The sequence below is a fragment of the Oncorhynchus mykiss genome, chromosome 5 (genome assembly GCF_013265735.2).
Source record: "Oncorhynchus mykiss isolate Arlee chromosome 5, USDA_OmykA_1.1, whole genome shotgun sequence".
Classification (NCBI taxonomy): Eukaryota; Metazoa; Chordata; class Actinopteri; order Salmoniformes; family Salmonidae; genus Oncorhynchus; species Oncorhynchus mykiss.
In genome coordinates this window covers 74848293-74874252 of record NC_048569.1, presented here as the reverse complement: position 1 = coordinate 74874252, position 25960 = coordinate 74848293, and the positions used below count along the sequence as shown (strand labels likewise).

Below are 25960 nucleotides of genomic sequence, written 5' to 3'. Positions count from 1 at the left end.
TCCCCCTGCTCAAGCCAGCGTATGTCCAGGCCCGTCTGAAGTTTGCCAATGACCATCTGGATGATCCAGAGGAGGAATGGGAGAAGGTCATGTGGTCTGATGAGACAAAAATAGAGCTTTTTGGTCTAAACTCCACTCGCTGTGTTTGGAGGAAGAAGAAGGATGACTACAACCCCAAAAACACCATCCCAACCATGAAGCATGGAGGTGGAAACATCATTCTTTGGGGATGCTTTTCTGCAAAGGGGACAGGACGACTGCACCGTATTGAGGGGAGGATGTATGGGGCCATGTATCACGAGATCTTGGCCAACAACCTCCTTCCCTCAGTAAGAGCATTGAAGATGGGTCGTGGCTGGGTCTTCCAGCATGACAACGACCCGAAACACACAGCCAGGGCAACTAAGGAGTGGCTCCGTAAGAAGCATCTCAAGGTCCTGGAGTGGCCTAGCCAGTCTCCAGACCTGAACCCAATAGAAAATCTTTGGAGGGAGCTGAAAGTCCGTATTGCCCAGCAACAGCCCCGAAACCTGAAGGATCTGGAGAATGTCTGTATGGAGGAGTGGGCCACAATCCCTGCTGCAGTGTGTGCAAGCCTACAGGAAACGTAAATATTAAGTTCTGCTTTTCTGATGTATCAAATACTTATGTCATGCAATAAAATGCAAATGAATTACTTAAAAATCATACAATATGATTTTCTGGCTTGGCAAGTAGGAAAACCTGCAAACTCGGCAGTGTATCAAATACTTGTTCTCCCCACTGTATAAAACACACACACACACACACACACACACACACACACACACACACACACACACACACACACACACACACACACACACACACACACACACACACACACACACACACACACAGTCAAAGGTTTGGACATACCTACTCATTCCATGGTTATTCTTTATTTTTACTATTTTCTACATTGTAGAATAATAATGAAGACATCAAAACTATGAAGTAACAAATATGGAATCATTTAGAAACCAAAAGTGTTAAACAAACCAAAATATGTTTTATATTTGAGATTCTTCAAAGTAGCCACCCTCAGCCTTGACAGCTTCGCACCCGCTTGAAATTCTCTCAACCAGATTCATGAGGTAGTCACCTAGAATGCATTTCAATTAACAGGTGTGCCTTGTTAAAAGTTTATGTGTTGAATTTCTATCCTTAATGCGTTTGAGCCAATCAGTTGTGATGTGACATGGTAGGGGTGGTATACAGAGTGAGCTGTATTTGGTAAAAGACCATATAATGGCAAGAACAGCTCAAATAAGCAAAGAGAAATGACAGTCCATCATTACTTTAAGACACGAAGACACGTCAATATGAAACATTTCAACAACTTTGAAAGTTTCTTCAAGTGCATTCGCAATAACCATCAAGTGCTATGATGAATCTGGCTCTCATGTGGACCGCCACAGGAAAGGAAGACCCAGGTCTGATGAGTCCAACATTTTGTTTCATGTTTCAATGCTTTTCCAACAGTCTTGAAGGAGTCACAACACAACTGATTGGCTCAAACGCATTAAGAAGGAAAGAAATTCCACAAATTAACTTTTAATTGGTTTCTTCATGATCCCATATGTTATTTCATAGTTTTGATGTCTTTATTATTCTATAATGTAGAAAATAGTAAAAATAAAGGAAAACCCTTGAATGAGTAGGTGTGTCCAAACTTTTGACTGGTACTGTACATTATTTTTAGTTTCAGGCCATGTACTGTAATTTCACTGTTAATCTCGCTTTTTCTGACAGGTTCATTCACAAATGTCTACCTCACGATTAAAAGGCCCCTCTCCATAACTGCGACCCTGAACAGGCTACAAAATGACTTCCAGTATAGGCGGGTGAGTTAGTCTACCAATCTCCTCCTAAACTTGAGAGAAATGGATATCCTACCCTACCTACTCATCTAACTGGTAGATGTCTGTCAAATCATCTGTGACTAACAATCTATAAAATAAAACTTTTTTTAAATGTTCTCAATCTGTGCTTTACTTTCCCTGGATTTAGTCGTTATGGTGATTTCAAGCAACATTTGGTGGATCTTTAGGTGTGTGTGTGTGACTGACCTGTGTGTGTGGGTGGCTCTGGACCTGAAAATAATAAGTTGTTCTTAATGGACTTGCCTGGTTAACTCTTTACACTCATACCCGTATACGGGTTAAAATTAGAGGTCGACCGATTAATCGGAATGGGCGATTTTAATTAGGGCCGATTTCAAGTTTTCATAACAATCGGCATTTTTGGACACCGATCATGGCCGATTATATTGCACTCCACGAGGAGACTGCGTGGCAGGCTGACTGCCTGTTATGTGAGTGCAGCAAGGAGGTAAGGTGCTAGCTAGCATTAAACACAACTTATAAAAAACAATCAATCTTAACATAATCACTAGTTAACTACACATGGTTGATGATATTACTAGTTTATCTAGCTTGTCCTGTGTTGCATATAATCGATGCGGTGCCTGTTAATTTATCATTGAATCATAACCTACTTCGCCAAGCGCATTTGTGAAAAAAGCACTGTTGTTGCACCAATGTGTACCTAACCATAAATATCAACGCCTTTCTTAAAATCAATACACAAGTATATATTTTTAAACCTGCATATTTAGTTAATATTGCCTGCTAACATGAATTTATTTTAACTAGGGAAATTGTGTCACTTCTCTTGCGTTCTGTGCAACAGAGTCCGGCTATATGCAGCAGTTTGGGCCGTCTGGCTCGTTGCGAACTGTGTGAAGACCAACTTCGCCAAACGGGGGATGATTTAACAAAAGCGCATTTGCGAAAAAAGCACAATCGTTGCACGAATGTTCCTAACCATAAACATCAATGCCTTTCTTAAAATCAATACACAGAGGTATATTTTTTAAAACCTGCATATTTAGTAAATCCAGGTTAGCAGGCAATATTAAACTAGGGAAATTGTGTCATTTCTATTGCCTTAATTGCACGCAGAGTCAGGGTATATGCAACAGTTTGGGCTGCCTGGCTCGTTGCGAACTAATTTGCCAGAATTTTACGTAATTATGACATAACATTGAAGGTTGTGCAATGTACCAGGAATATTTGGACTTATGGAAGCCACCCGTTAGATAAAATATGGAACAGTTGCGTATTTCACTGAAATAATAAACTTTTTGTTTTCGAAATGATAGTTTCCGGATTTGACCATATTAAAGACATAAGGCTCATATTTCTGTGTGCTATTATGTTTATAATTAAGTCTGATTTGATATTTGATAGAGCAGTCTGACTGAGCGGTGGTAGGCAGCAGCAGGCTCGTAAGCATTCATTCAAACAGCACTTTCGTGCGTTTGCCAGTAACTTTTCCCTGTGCTTCAAGCATTGAGTTTTTTATGATTTCAAGTCTATCAACTCCGAGATTAGGCTGGTGTAACAGATGTGAAATGGCTAGCTAGTTAGCGGGGTGCTCGCTAATAGTGTTTCAATCGGTGACATAACTCGCTCTGAGACCTTGAAGTAGTTGTTCCCCTTGCTCTGCAAGAGCGATGGGTAACGATGCTTCGAGGGTGGCTGTTGTCGATGTGTTCCTGGTTGTCGATGTGTTCCCAGGTAGGGGCGAGGAGAGGGACGGAAGCTATACTGTTACACTGGCATTACTAAAGTGCCTATAAGAACATCCAATAGTCAAAGGTATATGAAATACAAATGGTATAGAGAGAAATAGTTCTATAATAACTACAACCTAAAACTTCTTACCTGGGAATATTGAAGACTCTTGTTAAAAGAAACCACCAGCTTTCATATGTTCTCATGTTCTGAGCAAGGAACTTAAACGTTAGCTTTTTTACATGGCACATATTGCACTTTTACTTTCTTCTCCAACATTATTTGCATTATTTTAACCAAATTGAACATGTTTCATGATTTATTTGAGGCTGAATTGATTTTATTGACGTAATATATTAAGTTAAAATAAAAGTGTTCATTCAGTATTGTTGTAATTGTCATTATTACAAACAAAAATAAAAAATCGGTTGATTTTAATCGGTATCGTCTTTTTTCTCTCGGTCCTCCAATAATCGGTATCGGCGTTGAAAAATCATAATCGGTCGACCTCTAGTTAAAATAGCAGATTTGGATGCTGATAAATGCTTAAATTGAAATGCAGTGGGTGTACAAAAACATGATGTCAGCTCAAGGTCTCCGCTTTACAGCTCAGTATTGGTTTTGACTGACAGCCGTTCTGAACGTGAACACTGCGTGTGACAAGAAGTTGCCCCACCTCCCGCAGTTTTTTTTTGTCTGAGTAAGGGAAATGCTCTAAATAGAGGTCTCCTAAATATATTGAGTCGTTAAGGATTATAATAAATACCACTTTGATGTCATACAAGCGAGCCAAACACCCGTTATACAAGCGAGCCAAACACACCTAAATCTGCACTTCACATTTCCATATCATAAAACAAATGTCATAGTGTCAACGTTTATGATCACTCTGCTTGATGTACAGTTACAAGTTGACATGGTGTCATACCCTGGGTTGTCCTGAACAGAATGAGCCTATGTTTGTCATATTGTGAAGATGTTTGGCGGGGAACACACATTTGAATGCACTCGTCACTCTTTTCTACAGTGCCTTCAGAAAATATTCAGACCCCTTGACTTTTTCCACATTTTGTTACGTTACAGCCTTATTCAAAAATGTATTGAATACATTTTTTCCTCCTCTACCTACACACAATACCCCATAATGACAAAGTGAAAAGGTTTTTCTTTGTGCAAATGTATTAAAAATAAAAAAACAATCTTATTCACAAGTATTCAGACCGTTTTCGATGAGACTCAACATTTTGCTCAAGTTCATCCTGTTTCCATTGATCATCCTTGATGTTTCTACAACTTGATTGGAATCCACCTGGGGTACATTTTTAATTGTTTGGACATGATTTGGAAAAGCACACACCTGTCTATACAAGGTCCCACAGTTGACAGTGCATGTCAGCGCAAAAACCAAGCCATGAGTTGGAAGGAATTGTCCGTAGAGCTCCGAGACAGGATTGTGTCAAGGCACAGATCTGGGGAAGGGTACCAAAACATTTCTGCAGCATTGAAGGTCCCCAAGAACACAGTAGCCTCCATTCTTAAATGGAAGAAGTTTGGAACCACCAAGACTCTTCCTAAAACTAGCCACAGGGCCAAACTGAGCAATCGGGGGAGAAGTGACTTGGTCAGGGAGGTGACCAAGAACCTGATGGTCACTCTGACAGAGCTACAGAGATCCTCTGTGGAGATGGTTGTCCTTCAGGAAGGTTCTCCCATCTCTGCAACACTCCACCAATCAGGCCTTTATGGTAGTGGCCAGACGGAAGCCGCTCCTCAGTAAAAGGCACCTAAATGACTCTCAGACCATGAGAAACAAGATTATCTGGTCTGATGAAACCAAGATTGGTTTCCTTGATTGGTTTCCTCAAGTCCGGGCTCTGGAAATAGCTGTCCAGCGATGCTCCCCACCCAACATGACAGAGCTTAAGAGGATCTGCAGAGAAGAATGGGAGCATCTCCCCAAATACAGGTGTGCCAAACTTGTAGCATCATACCCAAGAAGACTCGATGCTGTAATCACTGCCAAAGGTGCTTCAACAAATGACTGAGTAAAGGGTCTGAATACTTAAGTAAATGTATATTTCAGTTTTTTTTATGTTTAATGAACTTGCAAATAATTTCTACACCTGTTTTTTGCTTTGTCATTATGGGTTATTGTGTGGAGTTTGAGGAGGAAATTTAAAAAGAATAAGAATAAGGCTGTAACGTAACAAAGTGGAAAAAGTCAAGGAGTCTGAATATTTTCCGAATGCACTGTATGTGCACTTGCCATGTGAAAGCCTAACACTGTAAGATCATATTTTACAACTTTTCCATGTTGGCCGTAGAACATGCTTTCAAATAATGCCCACCAGACCGGATTGTGAATTATAATGGAACATTTTTGGAATGCATAAACAACAACAGTAATTGTGTGATAGTGGGGATGCTGGGCTGTGTTCCAAAAGAAAAAGTCTGGTTGCTCTAGTTCCTCGACAGCACAGCTGAGAGCTAAAAATAGCACCTTTATAGTTGAAGACTCTTCTTTGAGTCATAAAAGTGCATTGGAATTATGTAGGAACCGTGCACACTTTGGAGAGGTACAGTGCCTTCAGAAAGTATTCACACCCCTCAACTTTTCCCACATGTTAAAGTGGGATTAAAATGCATTTAATTGTGATTTTTGCTAACGGTCTACACAAAACTCTGTCAAAGTGGAAGAATAATTCAAACAAAAAATTTGACAAATAAAACACTATCTTGAGACAATACATGTTAGAAATACCTTTTGGCAGTGACTACAGCTGTGAATTTTTTAGGATAAGTCTCTAAGAGCTTTGCACACCTGGATTGTACAATATACAATTCTTCAAGCTCTGTCAAGTTGGTTATTGCTATTTCCAAGTCTTGCCATAGATTTTCAGTCAAAACTAACTAGCCCACTCAGGAACATTCAATGTCATCTTGGTGAGCAACTCCAGTGTAGATTTGGCCATGTGTTTTAGGTTATTGTCCTGCTGAAAGGTGAATTTGTCTCCCAGTGTCTGTTGGAAAGAAGACTGGACCAGGTTTTCCTCTAGGATTTTGACTGTGCATAGCTGTATTGTTACTTTCTATCCTAAAAAAAACTCCCTTTCCAATGACGAGCATACCAATAACATGATGCAGCCACCACCAATGCTTGAAAATATGAATAGTGGTACTCAGTTATGTGTTGTTGGATTTGCCCCAAACATAACGCTTTGTATTCAGGACAAAAAGTTACTGTCATTTAGGTTAGTATTGTGGAGTGTAACTACAATGTTGTTGATCCATCCTCTTTTTTTTTCATATCACAATCATTAAACTCCGTTTTAAAATCGCCATTGGCCTCATGGTGAAATCCCTGAGCAGTTTCCTTCCTCTCTGGCAACTGAGGTAGGAAGGACGTCTGCATCTTTGTAGTGACTGTGTGTATTTATACATCATCCAAAGCCTAATTAATAACTTTACCATGCTCAAAGGGATTTTCAGTGTCTGCTTTTTATCTACCAATCGGTGCCCTTCTTTGTTAGGCATTGAAAAGCCTCCCTGGTCTTTGGTTGAATCTGTGCTTGAAATTCACTACTCGATTTGAGGGACCTTACAATTATTTTTATGCGTGGGGTACAGAGATGGGCTAGTCATTCAAAAATCATGTTAACCACTATTATTGAACACAGAATGAGTCCATGCATCGGAATTTAAGCACATTTTTACATTTTTAAGGTTCTATGAAGACAATTCCACTTGACATTATGGGCTTATTGTGTGTATATCAGAGATACAAAATCAAAATGTAATACATTTGAAATTCAGGCTGTAACACAACAACATTTTGAAAAAAAGTATAGAGTTATGAATCATTTCTGGAGATGCTGTATGTGGCCACTTGGAGACACCAGTTAGACCTCTCCCTCAAAACCTTGTCATATTTTCGTCCTATTTTGCACCTACCCCAAATTTGCCATGAATATTATGTTACTGAATGTATCCAGAGTATTGTCAGATTTCGTTATCAACAAATGCAATGAAAGTACAGCAAATGTAAAATGCATATACAGTGCCTTGCGAAAGTATTCGGCCCCCTTGAACTTTGCGACATTTTGCCACATTTCAGGCTTCAAACATAAAGATATAAAACTGTATTTTTTTGTGAAGAATCAACAACAAGTGGGACACAATCATGAAGTGGAACGACATTTATTGGATATTTCAAACTTTTTTAACATATCAAAAACTGAAAAATTGGGCGTGCAAAATTATTCAGCCCCTTTACTTTCAGTGCAGCAAACTCTCTCCAGAAGTTCAGTGAGGATCTCTGAATGATCCAATGTTGACCTAAATGACTAATGATGATAAATACAATCCACCTGTGGGTAATCAAGTCTCCGTATAAATGCACCTGCACTGTGATAGTCTCAGAGGTACGTTAAAAGCGCAGAGAGCATCATGAAGAACAAGGAACACACCAGGCAGGTCCGAGATACTGTTGTGAAGAAGTTTAAAGCCGGATTTGGATACAAAAAGATTTCCCAAGCTTTAAACATCCCAAGGAGCACTGTGCAAGCGATAATATTGAAATGGAAGGAGTATCAGACCACTGCAAATCTACCAAGACCTGGCCGTCCCTCTAAACTTTCAGCTCATACAAGGAGAAGACTGATCAGAGATGCAGCCAAGAGGCCCATGATCACTCTGGATGAACTGCAGAGATCTACAGCTGAGGTGGGAGACTCTGTCCATAGGACAACAATCAGTCGTATATTGCACAAATCTGGCCTTTATGGAAGAGTGGCAAGAAGAAAGCCATTTCTTAAAGATATCCATAAAAAGTGTCGTTTAAAGTTTGCCACAAGCCACCTGGGAGACACACCAAACATGTGGAAGAAGGTGCTCTGGTCAGATGAAACCAAAATTGAACTTTTTGGCAACAATGCAAAACGTTATGTTTGGCGTAAAAGCAACACAGCTGAACACACCATCCCCACTGTCAAACATGGTGGTGGCAGCATCATGGTTTGGGCCTGCTTTTCTTCAGCAGGGACAGGGAAGATGGTTAAAATTGATGGGAAGATGGATGGAGCCAAATACAGGACCATTCTGGAAGAAAACCTGATGGAGTCTGCAAAAGACCTGAGACTGGGACGGAGATTTGTCTTCCAACAAGACAATGATACAAAACATAAAGCAAAATATACAATGGAATGGTTCAAAAATAAACATATCCAGGTGTTAGAATGGCCAAGTCAAAGTCCAGACCTGAATCCAATCGAGAATCTGTGGAAAGAACTGAAAACTGCTGTTTCCAAATGCTCTCCATCCAACCTCACTGAGCTCGAGCTGTTTTGCAAGGAGGAATGGGAAAAAATTTCAGTCTCTCGATGTGCAAAACTGATAGAGACATACCCCAAGCGACTTACAGCTGTAATCGCAGCAAAAGGTGGCGCTACAAAGTATTAACTTAAGGGGGCTGAATAATTTTGCACGCCCAATTTTTCAGTTTTTGAGTTGTTAAAGTTTGAAATATCCAATAAATGTCATTCCACTTCATGATTGTGTCCCACTTGTTGTTGATTCTTCACAATAAAATACAGTTTTATATCTTTATGTTTGAAGCCTGAAATGTGGCAAAAGGTCACAAAGTTCAAGGGGGCCAAATACTTTCGCAAGGCACTGTATCTTTGGCTTGGTGTGGGATGTACAAGAGAGCTGGGATGATAAACCCAAAATTACCCACACTGACATTGCCCTCCATTGCAGTTTGCTTAGGTCGGTAATTAAAAAAAATTCTACACAACGTTCCTGCACATATTTTTTTTGTTCTAAGACGATTATTTGGCCAACATTGATCGCTCCCTCTCCCCACTGCGCACAGAGGAGGGAGGGATGCTTTCTGATAAGCACAAGCATATGACCATTGCTCCAAATGCAATTGCGGGACAGACTGTTTTCAAAGTTACTACTGTTTTTTCTCACCTCTTAATATTGAGTTCATGGCACCACTTTACAACCGGAGTATGGTTTTGATGTGCCACAGAGCGGAGTGCACCATTTGCGCTGAATTGTCTTACATCAAGTAGCCTAGGCCTAGTACTGAAAAGTTTTGTTGGACATTACATTTACTGATAGCTAGATTGCTAACTCTACATGGCTAAGTGTTTTGAGTTCTCACTTCCACACGTGGTGAACAATATAACCTAGAACATGGGTGTCAAACTCGTTCCATGGAGGGCCTAGTGTCTGCAGGGTTTGGGTTTTTCCCTTTCAATTAAGCTCTAGACAACCAGGTGGTGGGAGTTCCTTACTAATTAGTGACCATAATTCATCAATCAAGTACAAAGGAGGAGTGTGAACCTGCAAACATCTCAGCCCTCCATGGAATAAATTTGACACCTGTGGCCAAGGCCAATAGGCGTGGGCAAATTCATCTCTGAAGACCTCAAAACAAATCTGATCATTCTGGATCCTATTTTGACAGGTTTGCACATCAAAATATCAACCATGCATTCCCTGGAAATAATTAACATTTTCTATCATAGGCTATACCATCTCAGTTGTCTTGGCACAACAACAAAAAAACTGCCACTAATGGAAAGTAGGCATAATTGTCCATTTAAAAAAAAGATCTATAAATAAATACGTTAGAGATATATATCTCAATCATTGTATATATCACTATCAAGCAAAATGGTTACATTTTATATTACTTTTGGTTCATATCGCCCAGCACATTGTTGTAAAATGCTTGTTTACTCGTCATTACTGTATTTGTTGTTTGCTATTAATCTATTGTGTTTCTACATTGTTGACTTTAATGGGCTTGTCTAAAAATAGCATTGGTGAGTGTAATTGGAGCTTATTTGTTTGAAGTAGCCCTGGGGTAAAAAAACACAGGCACCACATTATTCTCATGCTCACACAGCATGCACAGAAATGCATGAAGGCAAATTAGGCACACATGCACACATACAGAAAAGCATGCCAGTATATGTCATCCCCCCCCCCCCCCCCCCCCCCCCCATTGGTCCATTAATTATTGTTCAATGAGAAGTGTGCAGTGAAAATAGACCTTGGAGGGAGAAACCTTGAGGGAATCTTATTTGAGTCAGAAATGTATGTTCATATGACAGGGAAGATATAGGAAGCCTTGCAGAGAGCATATCCAACTGATAATCTCTTAGGAAAAAAGACAAAGTAACTGATGTTGGCACAAGATGGAGGGAAAGTTGGAGCATTACTAACAAAATGACAGTTTATGAAAATATAGGCTTAATCCAGTATAAACTAATGTATGGAATTTATTATACATGAGAGAATTCACAAATTCTACAGCACAACTGCAGAGTCATGTCTTTAAGTGTAAAACTAATAATGACTCCATAATCCATGCTTTCTGGGAATGCTATAAAGTGTGGAAGTTGTGGGCAGCGCTAGAAAGTTGGCTGTCAGAAGTATTACAATGTAAATGTACTTTTAATCTGTCTGCCTGCCTATTTTAAGACGTGCCTATGGGTGTGTATTCAGTGCTTGACTTGCACTGAAGCTGTCCGGAACACCATACTGGCACTTTCAATTTTTGGGGAATTGCATACCGGTAACAAAAATAAAGTAGCCTTTTGCTGGCCCAGATTCACACACTCTGGCAAAAAAGGTTCATCAAAGTGGAATGAAGGCGGGATCTTCATTGAATAGCAATGGAGAGTGGGCATTCATTTCCTGATTTCCTGAGTGACAGTAGGCTGTTCGAGATTGCACTGATTAAAAATGTGCCAGATGAGGGTCAAATGAGGGTTTGTGTAGTCAGGAAAAGTCATGGAAATTAGTTTCATAATTGTTGTTAATATAATTCATGAAAGCACATATCAGCCATTATCGGAATGGCCCTTGGTGCTGCGTGTGTGCCAGTGTGAGTGGGCCGTTGCCCGAGGGGAGAGAGTGCGTCATTTCAGTAGCAGGTATAAAATAATTGGAGACTAACTATACTGAACAAAAATATCAACACAACATGCAGCAATTTTAACAATTTTACTGAGTTAGAGTTCATATAAGGAAATTACTTGAACTCTGTGAAGCATTTGTTTGGGCTGCAATTTCTGAGGCTGGTAACTCTAATGAAGTTATCCTCTGCAGCAGAGGTAACTCTGGGTCTTCCTTTCCTGTGGCGGTCCTCATGAGAGCCAGTTTGATCATAGAGCTTGATGGTTTTTAAAACTGCACTTGAAGAAACTTGACTGCCCTGCATGTCTTAAAGTAATGATGGACTGTCGTTTCTCTTTGCTTATTTGAGCTGTTCTTGCCATAATATGGACGTAGCCCTATTTGGTAAAGACCATCTTCTGTACACCTCCCCTACCTTGTCACAACACAACTGATTGGCTCAAACGCATTAAGAAGGAAATACATTTTTGCACATTAACTTTTAACAAAGTACACCTGTTAATTGAAATGCATTCCAGATGACTACCTCATGAAGCTGGTTAAGAGAATGCCAAGAGTGTGCAAAGCGGTCTTCAAGGCTAAGGGTGGCTACTTTGAAGAATCTCAAATACACTTTTTTTTGTGGTTACTACATGATTCCATGTGTTATTTCATAGTTTTGTTGTCTTTACTATTATTCTACAAATGTAAAAAAAACTTGAATGAGTAGGTGTCCAAACCTTTGCTTTTGATCTGTCCGTTGCGTCTGTCCGTCGTCTACTTAGACATCTTGCTTTGAAGTAGCCTACCTTATCCATTTGATCCCTGATTTATTGAATGAAGAAATAATTTTATAAAGACAAAAGTATTTGGTTGTGATGTTGAAAAAGTCAAGCCTGCACACCCTGGAGCTCTCCTGATGGAGGGTTGACCACATGTTGATAGAACTGAACTGTTAGTCACATGTTATGTGGGGGCTAAGTGCCTTGATCAACGGCAGGAGTTGGTATATCTACATGGGATTAGACAAAAGTTTTCCAGTGTCAATAATGTTTACTTTTTCATGTAGGCTATAATAAGTCATGAAAATATGGTTCAATGTATAGAGGTCTATATAGCCTAATGCAATTTGTGAATTTCGGTGAACATAGTATAATGTACCGACTTGGAAAAAGACAGCTCCTGCAATTCTTCCATCCCAAGTCAAGCACTGGGTGTAGTGAGATGCACAATGGGCTGGACAATTCTCTTCTCATCTTGAAAAAACTTGGAAGTCAATCAATCTGCCATAATTGACACAATGGAAAAATCGAATCATTTATTATTGGGATAGCATGGGTGGTTTGAATCTGGAGTGTATGAAAAAATTGACAAATACACACACACACACACACGAAAGTATGTGGGCACCCCTTCAAATTAGTGGATTCAGCTATTTCAGTCACACCCATTGCTGACGGTGTATAAAATGAAGCACACAGCCATGCAATCTCCATAGACAAACATAGGAAATAAAATGTCCTTACTGAAGCGCCCCAGTGACTTTCAATGTGGCACCTTCAAAGGATGCCACCTTTCCAACAAGTCAGTTCGTCAAATGTCTGCCCTGCTAGAGCTAGGAGCAACAACGGCTCAGCCGCAAAGTGGTAAGCTCACAGAACGAGACAAACAAGTGCTGAAACATATAGCGTGTAAAAATCATCTGTCCTCTGTTGCTTCACTCACTACCGGGTTCCGAACTGCTTCTGGAAGCAATGTCCACACAAGAACTGTTAGTCGGGAGCTTCATGAAATGGATTTCCATGGCCGAGCAGCCGCACACAAGCCTATGATCACCATGCGCAATGCCAAGCGTCACCTGGTGTGGTGTAAAGCTTGCCGCCATTGGACTCTGGAGCAGTGGAATCGCGTTACTATGGAAAGATGAATCACACTTCACCATCTGGCAGTCCAACAGAAGAATCTGGGTTTGGCAGATGCCAGGAGAACGCTACCTGCCCCAAAGCATAGGGCCAACTGTAAAGTTTGGAGGAGGAATAGTTCCAATGAAGGGAAATCCTAACCCTACAGCATACAATGACATTCTAGACAATTATGACCTTTCAACTTTGTGGCAACAGTTTGGGGAAGACCCTTTCCTGTTTCAGCATGACAATGCCCCCATGCACAAACAGAGGTCCATACAGAAATGGTTTGTCGAGATTGGTTTGTAAGAACTTGACTGGCCTGCAAAGAGCCTTGACCTCAACCCCATCGAACACCTTTGGGATGAATTTCGAACGCCAACTGCGAGCCAGGCCTAATCATCCAACGTCAGTGCCCGACCTCACTAATGCTACTGTCGCTGAATGGAAGCAAATCCCTGCCGCAATGTTCCAACATCTACTGGAAAGCCTTCCCATAAGAGTGGAGGCTGTTATAGCAGCAAAGGGGGGACCAACTTTATATTAATGCCCGTGATTTTGGAATGAGATGGTCGACAAGCAGGTGTCCATATGCTTTTGGTCATGTAGTGTATATAACAACTATGTAGAACTGGTTGGAAGGACTGAGGAGCACAGTGAACGCTCACCTGGACCTGAGGAAAGTGCACCTGAATATCCACGCATGCAAACAGACAGACGAGCACTTTAATTCTGTTCTTGAAGGTGTGTATTGACATTTACTGGGTGTACACACTTATATACACACAGCTACATGCATACTGGCACATACACAACACCATAGGCTACAATAGGTCACATCCATGCTGACACTACTTCAGGATTATTATCCTAACTGCAGGCAGAACATTAGCTATGCCACTTGTCAAGGTTCTAATAATGACCATCTGACCTACATGTTAGTGACGTCAGTCCTAGTCTGCTGAGTAAGCAAAAGGTTCTGCCTTCCAAGGCAAATGAGTTGCATTCCTGGTCATTCTGCCTCAATACCAGCTGAGTCATTGAGCATGGGCTCTGTCTAAATTTAGACTATGCTTCGCACTGCCCTCTACGGACCGGGCTGGGGTAGCAGTCTGACCAATGCTATCTGCACCAGCGTTTTGGCCCGAAATAAAAATGGTTGGTTGTTTGTTTTGCAGGGATGACGCCAGCAGTATCTTTGATGGGTTAATGGAAGAAGATGAAAAGGACAAAGCAAAACGGTGAGGTCTTTATGAGCTCAAGCGCTACATTAAAGACAACTCTGTACGTAGGCTTAGTTTGATCAAATCAAATCACATTTTATTTGTCACATGCGCCGAATACAACAGGTGCAGACCTTACAGTGAAATGCTTACTTACAAGCCCTTAACCATCAATGCAGTTTTAAGAAAATACCTAAAGAATGAAGTAATAGATAAGAAAAACAAATAATGAAAGAGCAGCGGGAAATAACAATAGCGGGGCTTTATACAGGGGGTACCGGTACAATGTCAATCTGCGGTGGCACTGCTGTTGAGGTAATATGTACATGTAGGTAGAGTTATTAAAGTGACGATGCATAGATAATAACAGAGTAGCAGCAGCTTTATGGGTAGCCATTAGATTAGTTGTTCAGAAGTCTTACGGCTTGGGGGTAGATGCTATCTTGGACCTAGATGTGTGGTAGCAGAGAGAACAGTCTATGACACGGGTGGTTGGAGTCTTTGACAATTTTTAGGGCCTTCTTCTGACACCGCCTGGTATAGAGGTCCAGGATAGCAGGAAGCTTGGCCTCTGTGACGTACTGGGCCGTACACACAACCTCCTGTAGTGCCTTGCGGCCGGAGGCCGAGCAGTTGCCATACCAGGCAGTGATGAAACCCATCAGGATGCTCTCGATGGTGCAGCTATAAAACCTTTTGAGGATCTGAGGATCATGCCAACTTTTTTCAGTCTCCTGAGGGGGAATAGGCTTTGTCGTGCCCTCTTCATGACTATTTTAGTGTGTTTGGACCATGATAGTTTGTTGGTGATGTGGACACCAAGGAACACACTCAACCTGCTCCACTGCAGCCCCGTCAATGAGAATGGGGGTGTGCTCGATCCTTCTTTTCCTGTTAGTCCACAATTATCTCCTTTGTCTTGATCACGTTGAGGGAGAGGTTGTGGTCCTTGCACCACACGGTCAGGTCTCTGACCACCTCCTTATAGGCTGTCTGATTGTTGTCGGTGATCAGGCCTACCACTGTTGTTTCATCAGCAAACTTAATGATGGTGTTGGAGTCTTGCCTGACCATGCAGTCATGAGTGAACAGGGAGTACAGGAGGGGGCTTAGCACACCCCCTGAGGGTCCCAAGTGTTGATGATCAGCGTGGCGGCTGTGTTGTTACCTACCCTTACCACGTGGGGGTGGCCCGTCAAGAAGTCCAGGATCCAGTTGCAGATTAGTGATGAGCTTTGAGGGGACTATGGTGTTGGAACGCTGAGCTGTAGTCAATGAATAGCATTCTCACATAGGTGTTCCTTTTGTCCAGGTGTGAAAGGGCAGTGTGGAGTGCAATAGAGATGGCATCATCTGTGGATCTGTTGGTGCGGTATGCAAATTGGAGTGGGTCTAGGGTTTCTGGGATAATGGTGTTGTGAGCCATGACCAGCCTTTCAAAGCATTTCATGGCTACAGACATGAGCACTACGGGTCGGTAGTCATTTAGGCAGGTTACCTTAGTGTTCTTGGGCAAAGGGACTATGGTGGTCTGCTTGAAACGTGTTGGTATTATAGACTCAGACAGGGAGAGGTTGAAAATATCAGTAAAGACACTTGCCAGTTGGCCTGCGCATCCTCGGAGTACACGTCCTGGTAATACGCCTGGCCCTGCGGCCTTGTGAATGTTGACCTTTTTTAAGGTCTTACTCACATCGGCTGCAGGGAGCATGATCACACAGTCGTCCGGAACAGCTGATGCTCTCATGCATGTTTCAGTGTTACTTGCCTCGACGCGAGCAAATAAGTTATTTAGCTCGTCTGGTAGGCTTGTGTCACTGGGCAGCTCTCGACTGTGCTTCCCTTTGTAGTCTGTAATAGTTTGCAAGCCCTGCCACATAAGACGAGCGTCTGAGCCAGTGTAGTACGATTCAATCTTAGTCCTGTATTGATGCTTTGCCTGTTTGATGGTTCGTCGAAGGGCATAGCGGGATTTCTTATAAGCTTCCTGGTTAGTGTCCCGCTCCTTGAAAGTGGCAGCTCTACCCTTTAGCTCAGTGCGAATGTTGCATGTAATCATTGTGTTGTTTTTGTTAGAATCTTAGTATGTGTATTCTTGTTTCTCATGTCCAACCCTCCAGAGTGTCCCGTAACAAGTCTGAGAAGAAGCGCAGAGACCAGTTCAATGTCCTCATCAAGGAGCTGGGTACCATGCTGCCAGGCAACACCCGAAAGATGGACAAGTCCACCATCTTACAGAAGAGCATCGACTTCCTACGCAAGCATAAAGGTAAAGACCTCTCCTCCTAGCCCTCGGAAATCAACATGTCTGGAAGAATAGGAACATTTCTGTGTTTTTACCAAGTTGTCTGAGTATTTAACATCAGTAACTCCCCCATCTGTGTTTCTGTCAGAAATAGCTGCGCAGTCAGAGTCGAGTGAGATCCGACAGGACTGGAAACCTCCTTTTCTTAGTAATGAAGAGTTCACACAGCTGATGCTGGAGGTCAGTGGCACTTGACACACTAAAGTACAGTAGTTTGCACATCCTTTCACTAAGAAGTATCCTGAAAGAAAGGATGTCAGTCCAAGGATATCAGTAGCAACATTCTGTACTGTTTTTGTAGTTAACTGAAGAAGGTTGACAACGAAACGTCTGTGAATTTTTTTCCCTGCCTGCTGTGTAAGCAAGAAAACCCCCCCACCCTTTTTGGTTTAACGCACCAAGGACTATTCAAGTTCAAGGTTGAGCGCAATGGTACCTGTTTTCTACATAGTTCACTTTCTCACATTCTATTTTGCAAGTAGATGGTGTTTTAACACACTGTTTTGTATCTGCTAGGCATTAGACGGCTTCTTCCTAGCAATTATGACAGATGGGAACATAATCTATGTCTCAGAGAGTGTTACATCTCTACTGGAACATCTTCCTGTAAGTATTCACTCCATGCATATACATGAGTTAATGCCTACCGTATGTGAGGTTGACATCCATGACCAAGGATGACATACATGTGTGTGTTGGTTTCAGTCTGACCTGGTGGATCAGAACCTGTTGAACTTCCTGCCCCTGGGGGAACATTCAGACGTGTATAAAGCCCTGTCGTCTCACATACTGGAGGGAGAGACGCTAACGCCAGAGTATCTCAAGAGTAAGTACTGGAGTTGTTTCAGTATTGTCTAGTAGTTTCTATCATGTTCATGGTCTAAATGGCCTATGTCAAGTTTTGGCCACAGCATGCCATGAGTAGATGATTTGTTTCAGAACTAGATGAGTTTATTTAAACCAAGTCTATCAAATTGTACTCTGCTTTATTGTATGATTTAATTTGTTTTCAGCGAAAAACCAGTTAGAATTCTGTTGCCACATGCTCCGAGGGACGATCGACCCCAAAGAGCCTCCTGTGTATGAGTATGTTAAGTTCATCGGAAACTTCAAGTCCCTGAATAATGGTAAGTTTTCATTATATTGATTTAGGAAAAATTTGACTTTGAATGTAGTACACAAGTAGCTGGCCTGTATTTGGTTTGTGACCATAAATGCACTTAGACCGACCAAAAGGCAACAATTACTAATTTTCCCTTTCTCCTATAGTGCCTAACTCAACTCGAAATGGCTTGGAAGGGGTGATCCAGCGGTCACTCCGGCCCGCTTTTGAGGACCGAGTCTGTTTCATAGCAACTGTGAGATTAGCCAAACCACAGTTTATCAAGGTAAAACAATTGGAATTCTAGAGACTTATATATCACAGACTGCATATTTCGTTAGCTAGGTAACCAAATATGTCTAATGTTGTACTGTAAAGTGTTCTTAGTAGGAGCACTGTAAATTATTTTCTTTGTATGAGATGTAAACATCTAGTTTTTCTTAATTCACCCCACAGGAGATGTGCACTGTTGAAGAACCCAATGAAGAATTCACCTCTAGACACAGCTTAGAATGGAAGTTCCTCTTCTTGGACCACAGGTAATGTGTGCTGTCTATATCCATGTCTGTGTGTGTGCTTACTTGCCTATGTCATGCAAGAGAGAGTTAGCCTCTAGCTGTGTGAGACTCAGCACATCAGTCAGAACACAGACCCAGTGAGAGTGTGTTTGGGTTAACTCTGTTAGCTGGCTGCTATGTTCTATATCTGGGCCAGTCAGTCGGCTTGCTCTCTAGAGGAAACAGCTCTGAGTCTCAACCGTTTAGGAGCAACAGCACTAGATGGAGTACTTAGTGTTTCACTGCTACTGAAAACCTTGATTATATGGACCTTTGTAGACACTATGTCCAGAGGTTAATACAATGCTTTGTATGGGGTTTTAATGTGTCATTACTGCTTAAAAGGCTGAGAAACTGTATATCATTGTATTTAAATGGGTTATGCTGTCAAATTAATAACATTGCTTGTTTATCTCCCCAGGGCTCCGCCCATAATAGGTTACCTGCCGTTTGAGGTTCTGGGTACATCTGGATATGACTACTACCACGTAGATGACCTGGAGACACTGGCCAAATGCCACGAACACTGTGAGTCATATTTTTTTTGTCGTATTTGTGTATTTTGTAAGTGCACATTTTATGAGTGTGTTTGTGTTTTACTGTCCCATGTACAGATCTGTGACATCATCTCTCTCCTCTCTCTCTCTCTTGCTGCATTCTGCAGTAATGCAGTATGGGAAGGGGAAATCGTGCTACTACAGGTTTCTCACCAAAGGTCAACAGTGGATCTGGCTCCAAACCCATTACTACATCACCTACCACCAGTGGAACTCCAGGCCCGAGTTCATCGTCTGCACGCACACTGTCGTCAGGTGAAGATCGACTAAGCACTAAAAAGGATATTCATATGCATATCTCGCAACAAGTATCAATGTGTCAGTCATACTACATATAACCAGCAGTATTGCATTGACATCCTAAACACTATCACATACACCACCATCGGGCATGGTGTTCAACACTGTCTCTCTCTTGTGGAGCAGCTATGCTGAGGTGAGGGCTGAACAGCGCAGAGAGCTGGGGATTGTTGAGGAGTCACCGCCAGAGATCTCTGCAGTAGATAAGGTGAGACACTTATAAGACCAATGTGAGAACTTGCTGACCACTGACCATAAGAAATCACTGAGCAGGAATAAAGAGATGGCTGAGTTTGGTTAATGAGGTCTTGTTCAGTTTAAGGGATACGATGTCTCACTGTCTGTGACTCTCACTGGAGTAAGACATGGTTAAGTGCTCAGACAACAAGGAGGATGTGAAAACATCTTTGGTGAGCAAACAGTGGGGTTATGGGTTTTGAATGCGTCCTTCAATCCCAGTAGTACGATCCTTCTTTTCACCAATCCAACTGTGTTAGATCAGTGATTACCTCATGCAAGGGAGGAAGGAAGGATGTATTTCCCAAGTGTTCTAACAAGGCTTGGGAGTTCTAGTAGTGAGTCTCTACTGACTGTTCTCTCTGCTCTCTCATCTCACAGCAGTCTCAGGACTCTGGTTCTGAGTCTCAACACCAGCTCAACACCTCCAGTCTGAAGGAGGCCCTAGATGGCTTTGACCGCAGCCGGACGCCCTCGGCCTCCTCACACAGCTCCCGCAAGTCCTCGTCCCACACTGCCATCTCCAACCCAGCCTGTAAGCGCTGACCACATGACGTTACTACATCCATCTTGTCTAATATGATGTCATCTGTCCTGAGAGCTTCTTTGATCCTAAGAGTAAGGTGTTTGTTTTTTCCTTCTCAGCACCTAAGCTTAAGACAGACAGGGGTACACCGGGATGCCAGTCCGTCTCTGCTATTGAGATGACATCACAGCGAAGATCATCCATCAGCAGTCAGGTCAGAGTGGGTTTCTTTCAGCTTGCGGTCAAGCCTCTCTCTATATTTGATAGTGATTTGGTTCCTAATGTAGTTCCTGTGCTTGTATCCAACAGCAATCGATGAGCTCCCAGCACACCCAGAACACAGGGCAGAACATGACCCCGTCCATGGTTCCACAACAACAACCGCAGCAACAACAACAACTGCAACAGCAGCAACCACCACCTCAACAGCAGCAGCTTCAGATCCAGCCCAGTGTCCAGGTGAGAAATCTTCCTCATGATTGTAATTTGGCAGTTTCTTTTGCTAGAGTCAGTGACACAGAAACTCAACAACAGCAAAAATTGTCCTCTCACTATCAACTGCGTTTATTTTCAGCAAACTTAACATGTGTAAATGTTTGTATGAACATAACAATATTCAACAACTGAGACATACACTGTCACTAACAGAAATTTAATAATGTGTCCCTGAACAAAGGGGGGGTCAAAAGTAACAGTCAGTATCTGGTGTGGCCACCAGCTGCATTAAGTACTGCAGTGCATCTCCTCCTCATGGACAGCACCAGATTTGCCAGGTCTTGCTGTGAGATGTTACCCCACTCTTCCACCAAGACAACTGCAAGTTCCCAGACATTTCTGGGGGGAATGGCCCTAGCCCTCGCCCTCCGATCCAACAGGTCCCAGACGTGCTCAATGGGATTGAGATCCGGGCTCTTTGCTGGCCATGGCAGAACACTGACATTCCTGTCTTGCAGGAAATCATGCACAGAATGAGCCGTGTGGTTGGTGGCATTGTCATGCTGGAGGGTCATATCAGTATGAGCCTGCAGGAAGGGTACCACATGAGGGAGGAGGATGTCTTCCCTGTAACGCACAGCGTTGAGAATGTCTGCTCTGCAATGACAACAAGCTCAGTCCGAGGATGCTGTGACACACCGCCCCAGACCACGACGGACCCTCCACCTCCAAATCGATCCCGCTCCAGAGTACAGGCCTCGGTGTAACGCGCATTCCTTCGAAGATAAACACGAATCCGACCATCACCCTGGTGAGACAAAACCGCGACTCGTCAGTGAAGAGCACTTTTTGCCAGTCCTATCTGGGCCAGTGACGGTGGGTTTGTGCCCACAGGCGACATTGTTGCCGGTGATTTCTGATGAGGACCTGCCTTACAACAGGCCTACAAGCCCTCAGTCCAGCCTCTCTCAGCCTATTGCGAACAGTCTGAGCACTGATGGAGGGATTGTGCGTTCCTGGTGTAACTCGGGCAGTTGTTGTTGCCATCCTGTACCTGTCCCGCAGGTGTGATGTTCGAATGTATCGCTCCTGTGCAGGAGTTGTTACACGTGGTTCTGCCACTGCGAGGATGATCAGCTGTCCGTCCTGTCTCCCTGTAGCGCTGTCTTAGGCGTCTCACAGTACGGACATTGCAATTTATTGCTCTGGCTACATCTGCAGTCCTCATGCCTCCTTGCAGCATGCCTAAGGCATGATGAGCAGGGACCCTGGGCATCTTTCTTTTGGTGTTTTTCAGAGTCAGTAGAAAGGCCTCTTTAGTGTCCTAGGTTTTCATAACTGTGACCTTAATTGCCTACCGTCTGTAAGCTGTTAGTGTCTTAACAACCGTTCCACAGGTGCATGTTCGTTAATTGTTTATGGTTCATTGAACAAGCATGGGAAACAGTGTTTAAACCCTTTACAATGAAGATCTATGAAGTTATTTGGATTTTTACGAATTATCTTTGAAAGACAGTTAACTTTGTTAGCCCATGGTACAGTTTTCCACCCAGCTGGACGCAATGCAGCACCTGAAGGATCAGCTGGAGCAGAGGACCAGGATGATCGAGGCCAACATCCAGAGGCAGCAGCAGGAGCTCAGGCAGATCCAGGAAGAGCTCAACAAGGTGCAGGGCCATGGCCTACAGGTGAGCACTGCCCCCTAATGTCTGTCTGGGGAATAGCGCTATTGGGCCTCATATACTAACCACCTGCCCTCTTATGTAGAACTGTGTGAGTACTTGAACCAAAATGTCTGCACATTTGCGTGGATGCATGCATCTGTCATTATGCCTGTGTTTGTCTATGAAAGGAGATTCGTCTTACTCTGTGGTATTTGCTCTGGTGCAGATGTTTCTCCAGCCGGGTACAAGTGGGCTGAGCCTGGGCTCTGTGCAGCTGGCACACGGGACCACCATGCAGCCAGGGGGTGCTCTCACCATGCATGGCCAAGTGGTGTCTGCAGGCAGTCTGCAGGGCAGCACTCCACAGCAGCATACGGTCCAACAACAACCCCAGCAGCAGTCCCAGCCCCAACAACAGAACCTGTTACGAGACACCAGCTCTGTCCTCTCACAGTCTTCAGTGCGGTCGACCCACTCTCTGCCGCCCCAGCAGAGTGCCCTGCCGGCTTCCCTCTACAACACCATGATGATCTCTCAGCCCAACCAGGCCAATGTGGTCCAGATCGCTACCAACTTGGCCCAGAACAGCAGCAACAACACAGCTGCCATGGCAAACTTTGCCCAGGACCGCTCGGGACAGATCAGGTACACGATGCCACCAACAGGGTATGTTCTCCTCTCACTCGGTATGCGCCACACTCAGTGGCTGATGTTACTGAGAAATATGCTGATTATCCACAGGATTTGCATACATTTTCATGTGTCTGTTTTAAAAAATCTGTTGCTCATTCATTACCACCCTCACTCCCTCATCTCTCTCAGGTTCCCTGCTGGCTCTCAGTTGCTGACTAAGCTGGTGACTGGGCCGATGGCGTGTGGAGCGGTCATGGTCCCTACAACCATGTTCATGGGCCAGGTGGTGACAGCATTCGCTCCTCAGCAGGGCCAGACTCAGACCATCAGCATTGCCCAGCAGCAGCCTCAGCAGCAGGAGCAGCAGGCTCAGTCTCAGGCCGAAGCCACACAGCAAGGGCTGGCCCAGCAACAAACACAGTTCCTCCAGGTGAGGTGACCACCAGAGAGTAACGTTTCTAAAGGTAGATCCGGTACTTGTCCCTATTCTGACCAGCCACTCACCTCTCTGTTCTTCCTATCTAGGGCCCTCGGCTGCTCCATGGAAACCAGTCCACCCAGTTGATCCTGCAAACGGCATTCCCACTGCAGCAGCAAGGAGCCTTCGCCAGCACACAACACCAGCAGCAGCAGCAGCTACAACAGCAACATCAGCAGCAGCAGCAACAACTCCAGCAGCAGCAACAACAACAGCAACAACAGCTCCAACAACAGCAGCAACAGGAGCAGCAGCTGGCCTCTCACAGGGCAGATAGCATGTCAGGCCGCTCCAGCACACAGCCCCAGTAACCTGGCAACGTCCGATCAGACATGTGGACTGAACCAAGTCTGTGTGATGGGGTGAAGAGATCGGTTGAGAAAGCAGTATTGAAACTATGCCTCTAAGACTACCCTGCTTCAACTTGGTCTGTAGAGTTTGTGATGGATCAATAGATGGATCTCTGGCTGCCTGCACTGAACTCATGAGCCACTGGTGCGTCAGATAGAAAACAATGCTGTGCTCACAGTGAGCACGGAGTCGCTCCGCTTCATGGCCATGCTTAGAACTCTTTCCCACAGAGACCTCCACTCTGTCGAGGTCCCCTCACCACTGTGACAGGGGCCAGTGCTTGTCCCCTACCCAGCCCTCTTGTTGTGTGTTCAGTGTGTGCTCCCGTCACCCTCACAGATTTTATTTATGCAGGACGATCCAGTCTGGAGCTTCAATCAAGGCTTCAAAGAAGTCCTACAGAGAGTAGACAGACGCCTCGTTTGTTTTCTGGTTTTCTCATATTGTTTTTCATGTCAAAGTAATTATGGGTCAGAAAATATTTTTAAGAATGTCATGTGGATTGAACTTTTATTGTACAGAACAAAAAATAATATGTAAATATATGGAAAAAAAGAAAAATAACTAATATTTTATATGATGCATGAAATTAAAAGCATAGTCTGTTATTTGTAGCTTTGAATATACCTTTTTTTCTAGTACTCTATGAAAAAAAGAACCTAAACACGCTTAATGGCTGATCTTTTCACAGATTTTCTTCTTCCCAGGGGCCGTGTGTCTTTTTGGGACCGTGGGTGTCTGTGTAGCTGATGCTGCTGGTCATGTCACAGTTTGTTTCATCCTCTTCCTCACTTTCGTAGTTTTAATAAAACTCCTCTATTGAGATTAAAAACAGAAATGTTTTAAAGTTACAATATTTTTTTAGAATATATATTGTGGTCCAACGCGACATGTTGAGGACTAAATAGATACATGATTTTACTCAGAACAATATTTTAAATTGTAAATAAAGCAAAGACCCAAAGTTTACCAAAAATACTTTCAACGTATCCTATGGAAAGCTTATGAGCTCATTATTTTCTCTGCCATCATGCCTCATAACAGTTGCCATTGCTATTCATAAACATGTTTTTACTTTTAAAAAGTCCTTAGTGTTTATCTTTAGTTGATTTAAATATGAGTGAGGCATTATGACTGTTTTAGTGTGGTCTCGTAACGCTCATAGCGATGCATGCAAAGTACCTCTAGGTACAGACTATACTAGTGCTTTACAATACTGTACTTTTTTAGCCCTAAAGGCTTGTGTAGAAAAACGAGTATTCTCATATAAATATATATTCAATTACGTTTTAAATGGTCACAAAAATTACCTTAAACTCAGAAATGCAATTCACGCAGTGATATTTCTGCACATTATCCTATTTCTGCCGTTAGAAATCTAGTGTCTGTTCTATGAATGAAATGCATCCCCTTATGTTCCTACTCTCTCCTGTCACTTGCAACTACAGCATGTTTATCTCCTATTAAGCGTTTTATGGGTTGGCAATGTCAGAACAAACAAACGAGGGATCTCTCTCCTCTTTAGAACATTAAATGATGGTGGATCTCATCAAATAAGTGTTTGGACAGAATGCCGCTAGCAATTGTTGTGATCTGAGTTCATCTTCATGTGTTAATAAAGTGAGCTTGTCTGTTTTATCTAAAGCCAGTCAGACAGTGCTGGAGGCATTATAGTGTGTGGTGGGATGGGATGGGGGGGGGTTACTGTTTTAACCAAGAAATGCAAATCTGAGCTGCTGGGGTCATTAAAGTAAACATATAGCACTTATTTATACCTCTCTAACACTAAGTACCCCTTACAGACAGTATTCTCCACTTCTCAGTTGTTTGAATGGGAGAAGAGAAACTACAAAAATGTTTCCTAATGTGTACTATGGCTAAGCCCAGTCCAGACAAGTATAGAGCGAATGCTAAGGCTATTTGATCCATGGCCTAGAACACAAATGACCTCTGAAATAAGTGAAACTGGTGTTAGTTAGACCTGCCAAGAGAATGAATTGAAACAATTCATCATACGGATAACAGATGTGGTATGTTTGAAGTTTTTCTGCTCCTGCTCCTCTGCCGCTTCTGTCAGACAGTACTTATCCCCATGTAACTGTGTTATAAGGTGATTGTTTGATTGTCGTGCTGATGGGGTGTCGCTTGCCATGGCAAATTTAAAACGATGTTTGT

General features: G+C 42.9%; 1 protein-coding gene across 8 annotated transcripts in view; it reads left to right on the top strand.

The window, feature by feature from the left end:
- LOC100135915 (circadian locomoter output cycles protein kaput) overlaps window positions 1-25423 on the top strand; it is a 42482-nt gene extending 17059 nt beyond the window's left edge. For 2 of the 8 annotated variants that reach the window (XM_021604340.2, XM_021604339.2), the window contains exons 4-23: window positions 1774-1865; window positions 14596-14658; window positions 16761-16909; window positions 17034-17125; window positions 17348-17377; window positions 17462-17551; window positions 17651-17771; window positions 17959-18072; window positions 18215-18333; window positions 18504-18586; window positions 19026-19132; window positions 19269-19416; window positions 19588-19669; window positions 20080-20233; window positions 20344-20438; window positions 20534-20683; window positions 22189-22347; window positions 22550-22989; window positions 23146-23386; window positions 23482-25423. In XM_021604340.2, coding sequence (XP_021460015.2) covers window positions 1846-1865; window positions 14596-14658; window positions 16761-16909; window positions 17034-17125; window positions 17348-17377; window positions 17462-17551; window positions 17651-17771; window positions 17959-18072; window positions 18215-18333; window positions 18504-18586; window positions 19026-19132; window positions 19269-19416; window positions 19588-19669; window positions 20080-20233; window positions 20344-20438; window positions 20534-20683; window positions 22189-22347; window positions 22550-22989; window positions 23146-23386; window positions 23482-23745 — 2721 coding nt within the window. In that variant the 5' untranslated portion in view covers window positions 1774-1845 and the 3' untranslated portion in view covers window positions 23746-25423. Of the gene's footprint in view, window positions 1-1773; window positions 1866-14595; window positions 14659-16760; window positions 16910-17033; window positions 17126-17311; window positions 17378-17461; window positions 17552-17650; window positions 17772-17958; window positions 18073-18214; window positions 18334-18503; window positions 18587-19025; window positions 19133-19268; window positions 19417-19587; window positions 19670-20079; window positions 20234-20343; window positions 20439-20533; window positions 20684-22188; window positions 22348-22549; window positions 22990-23145; window positions 23387-23481 lie in introns of those variants that run through there. The other 6 variants (XM_021604341.2, XM_021604342.2, XM_021604344.2 and 3 more) reach the window with 6 other exon arrangements.
- The last annotated feature ends 537 nt before the right edge of the window (window positions 25424-25960 follow it).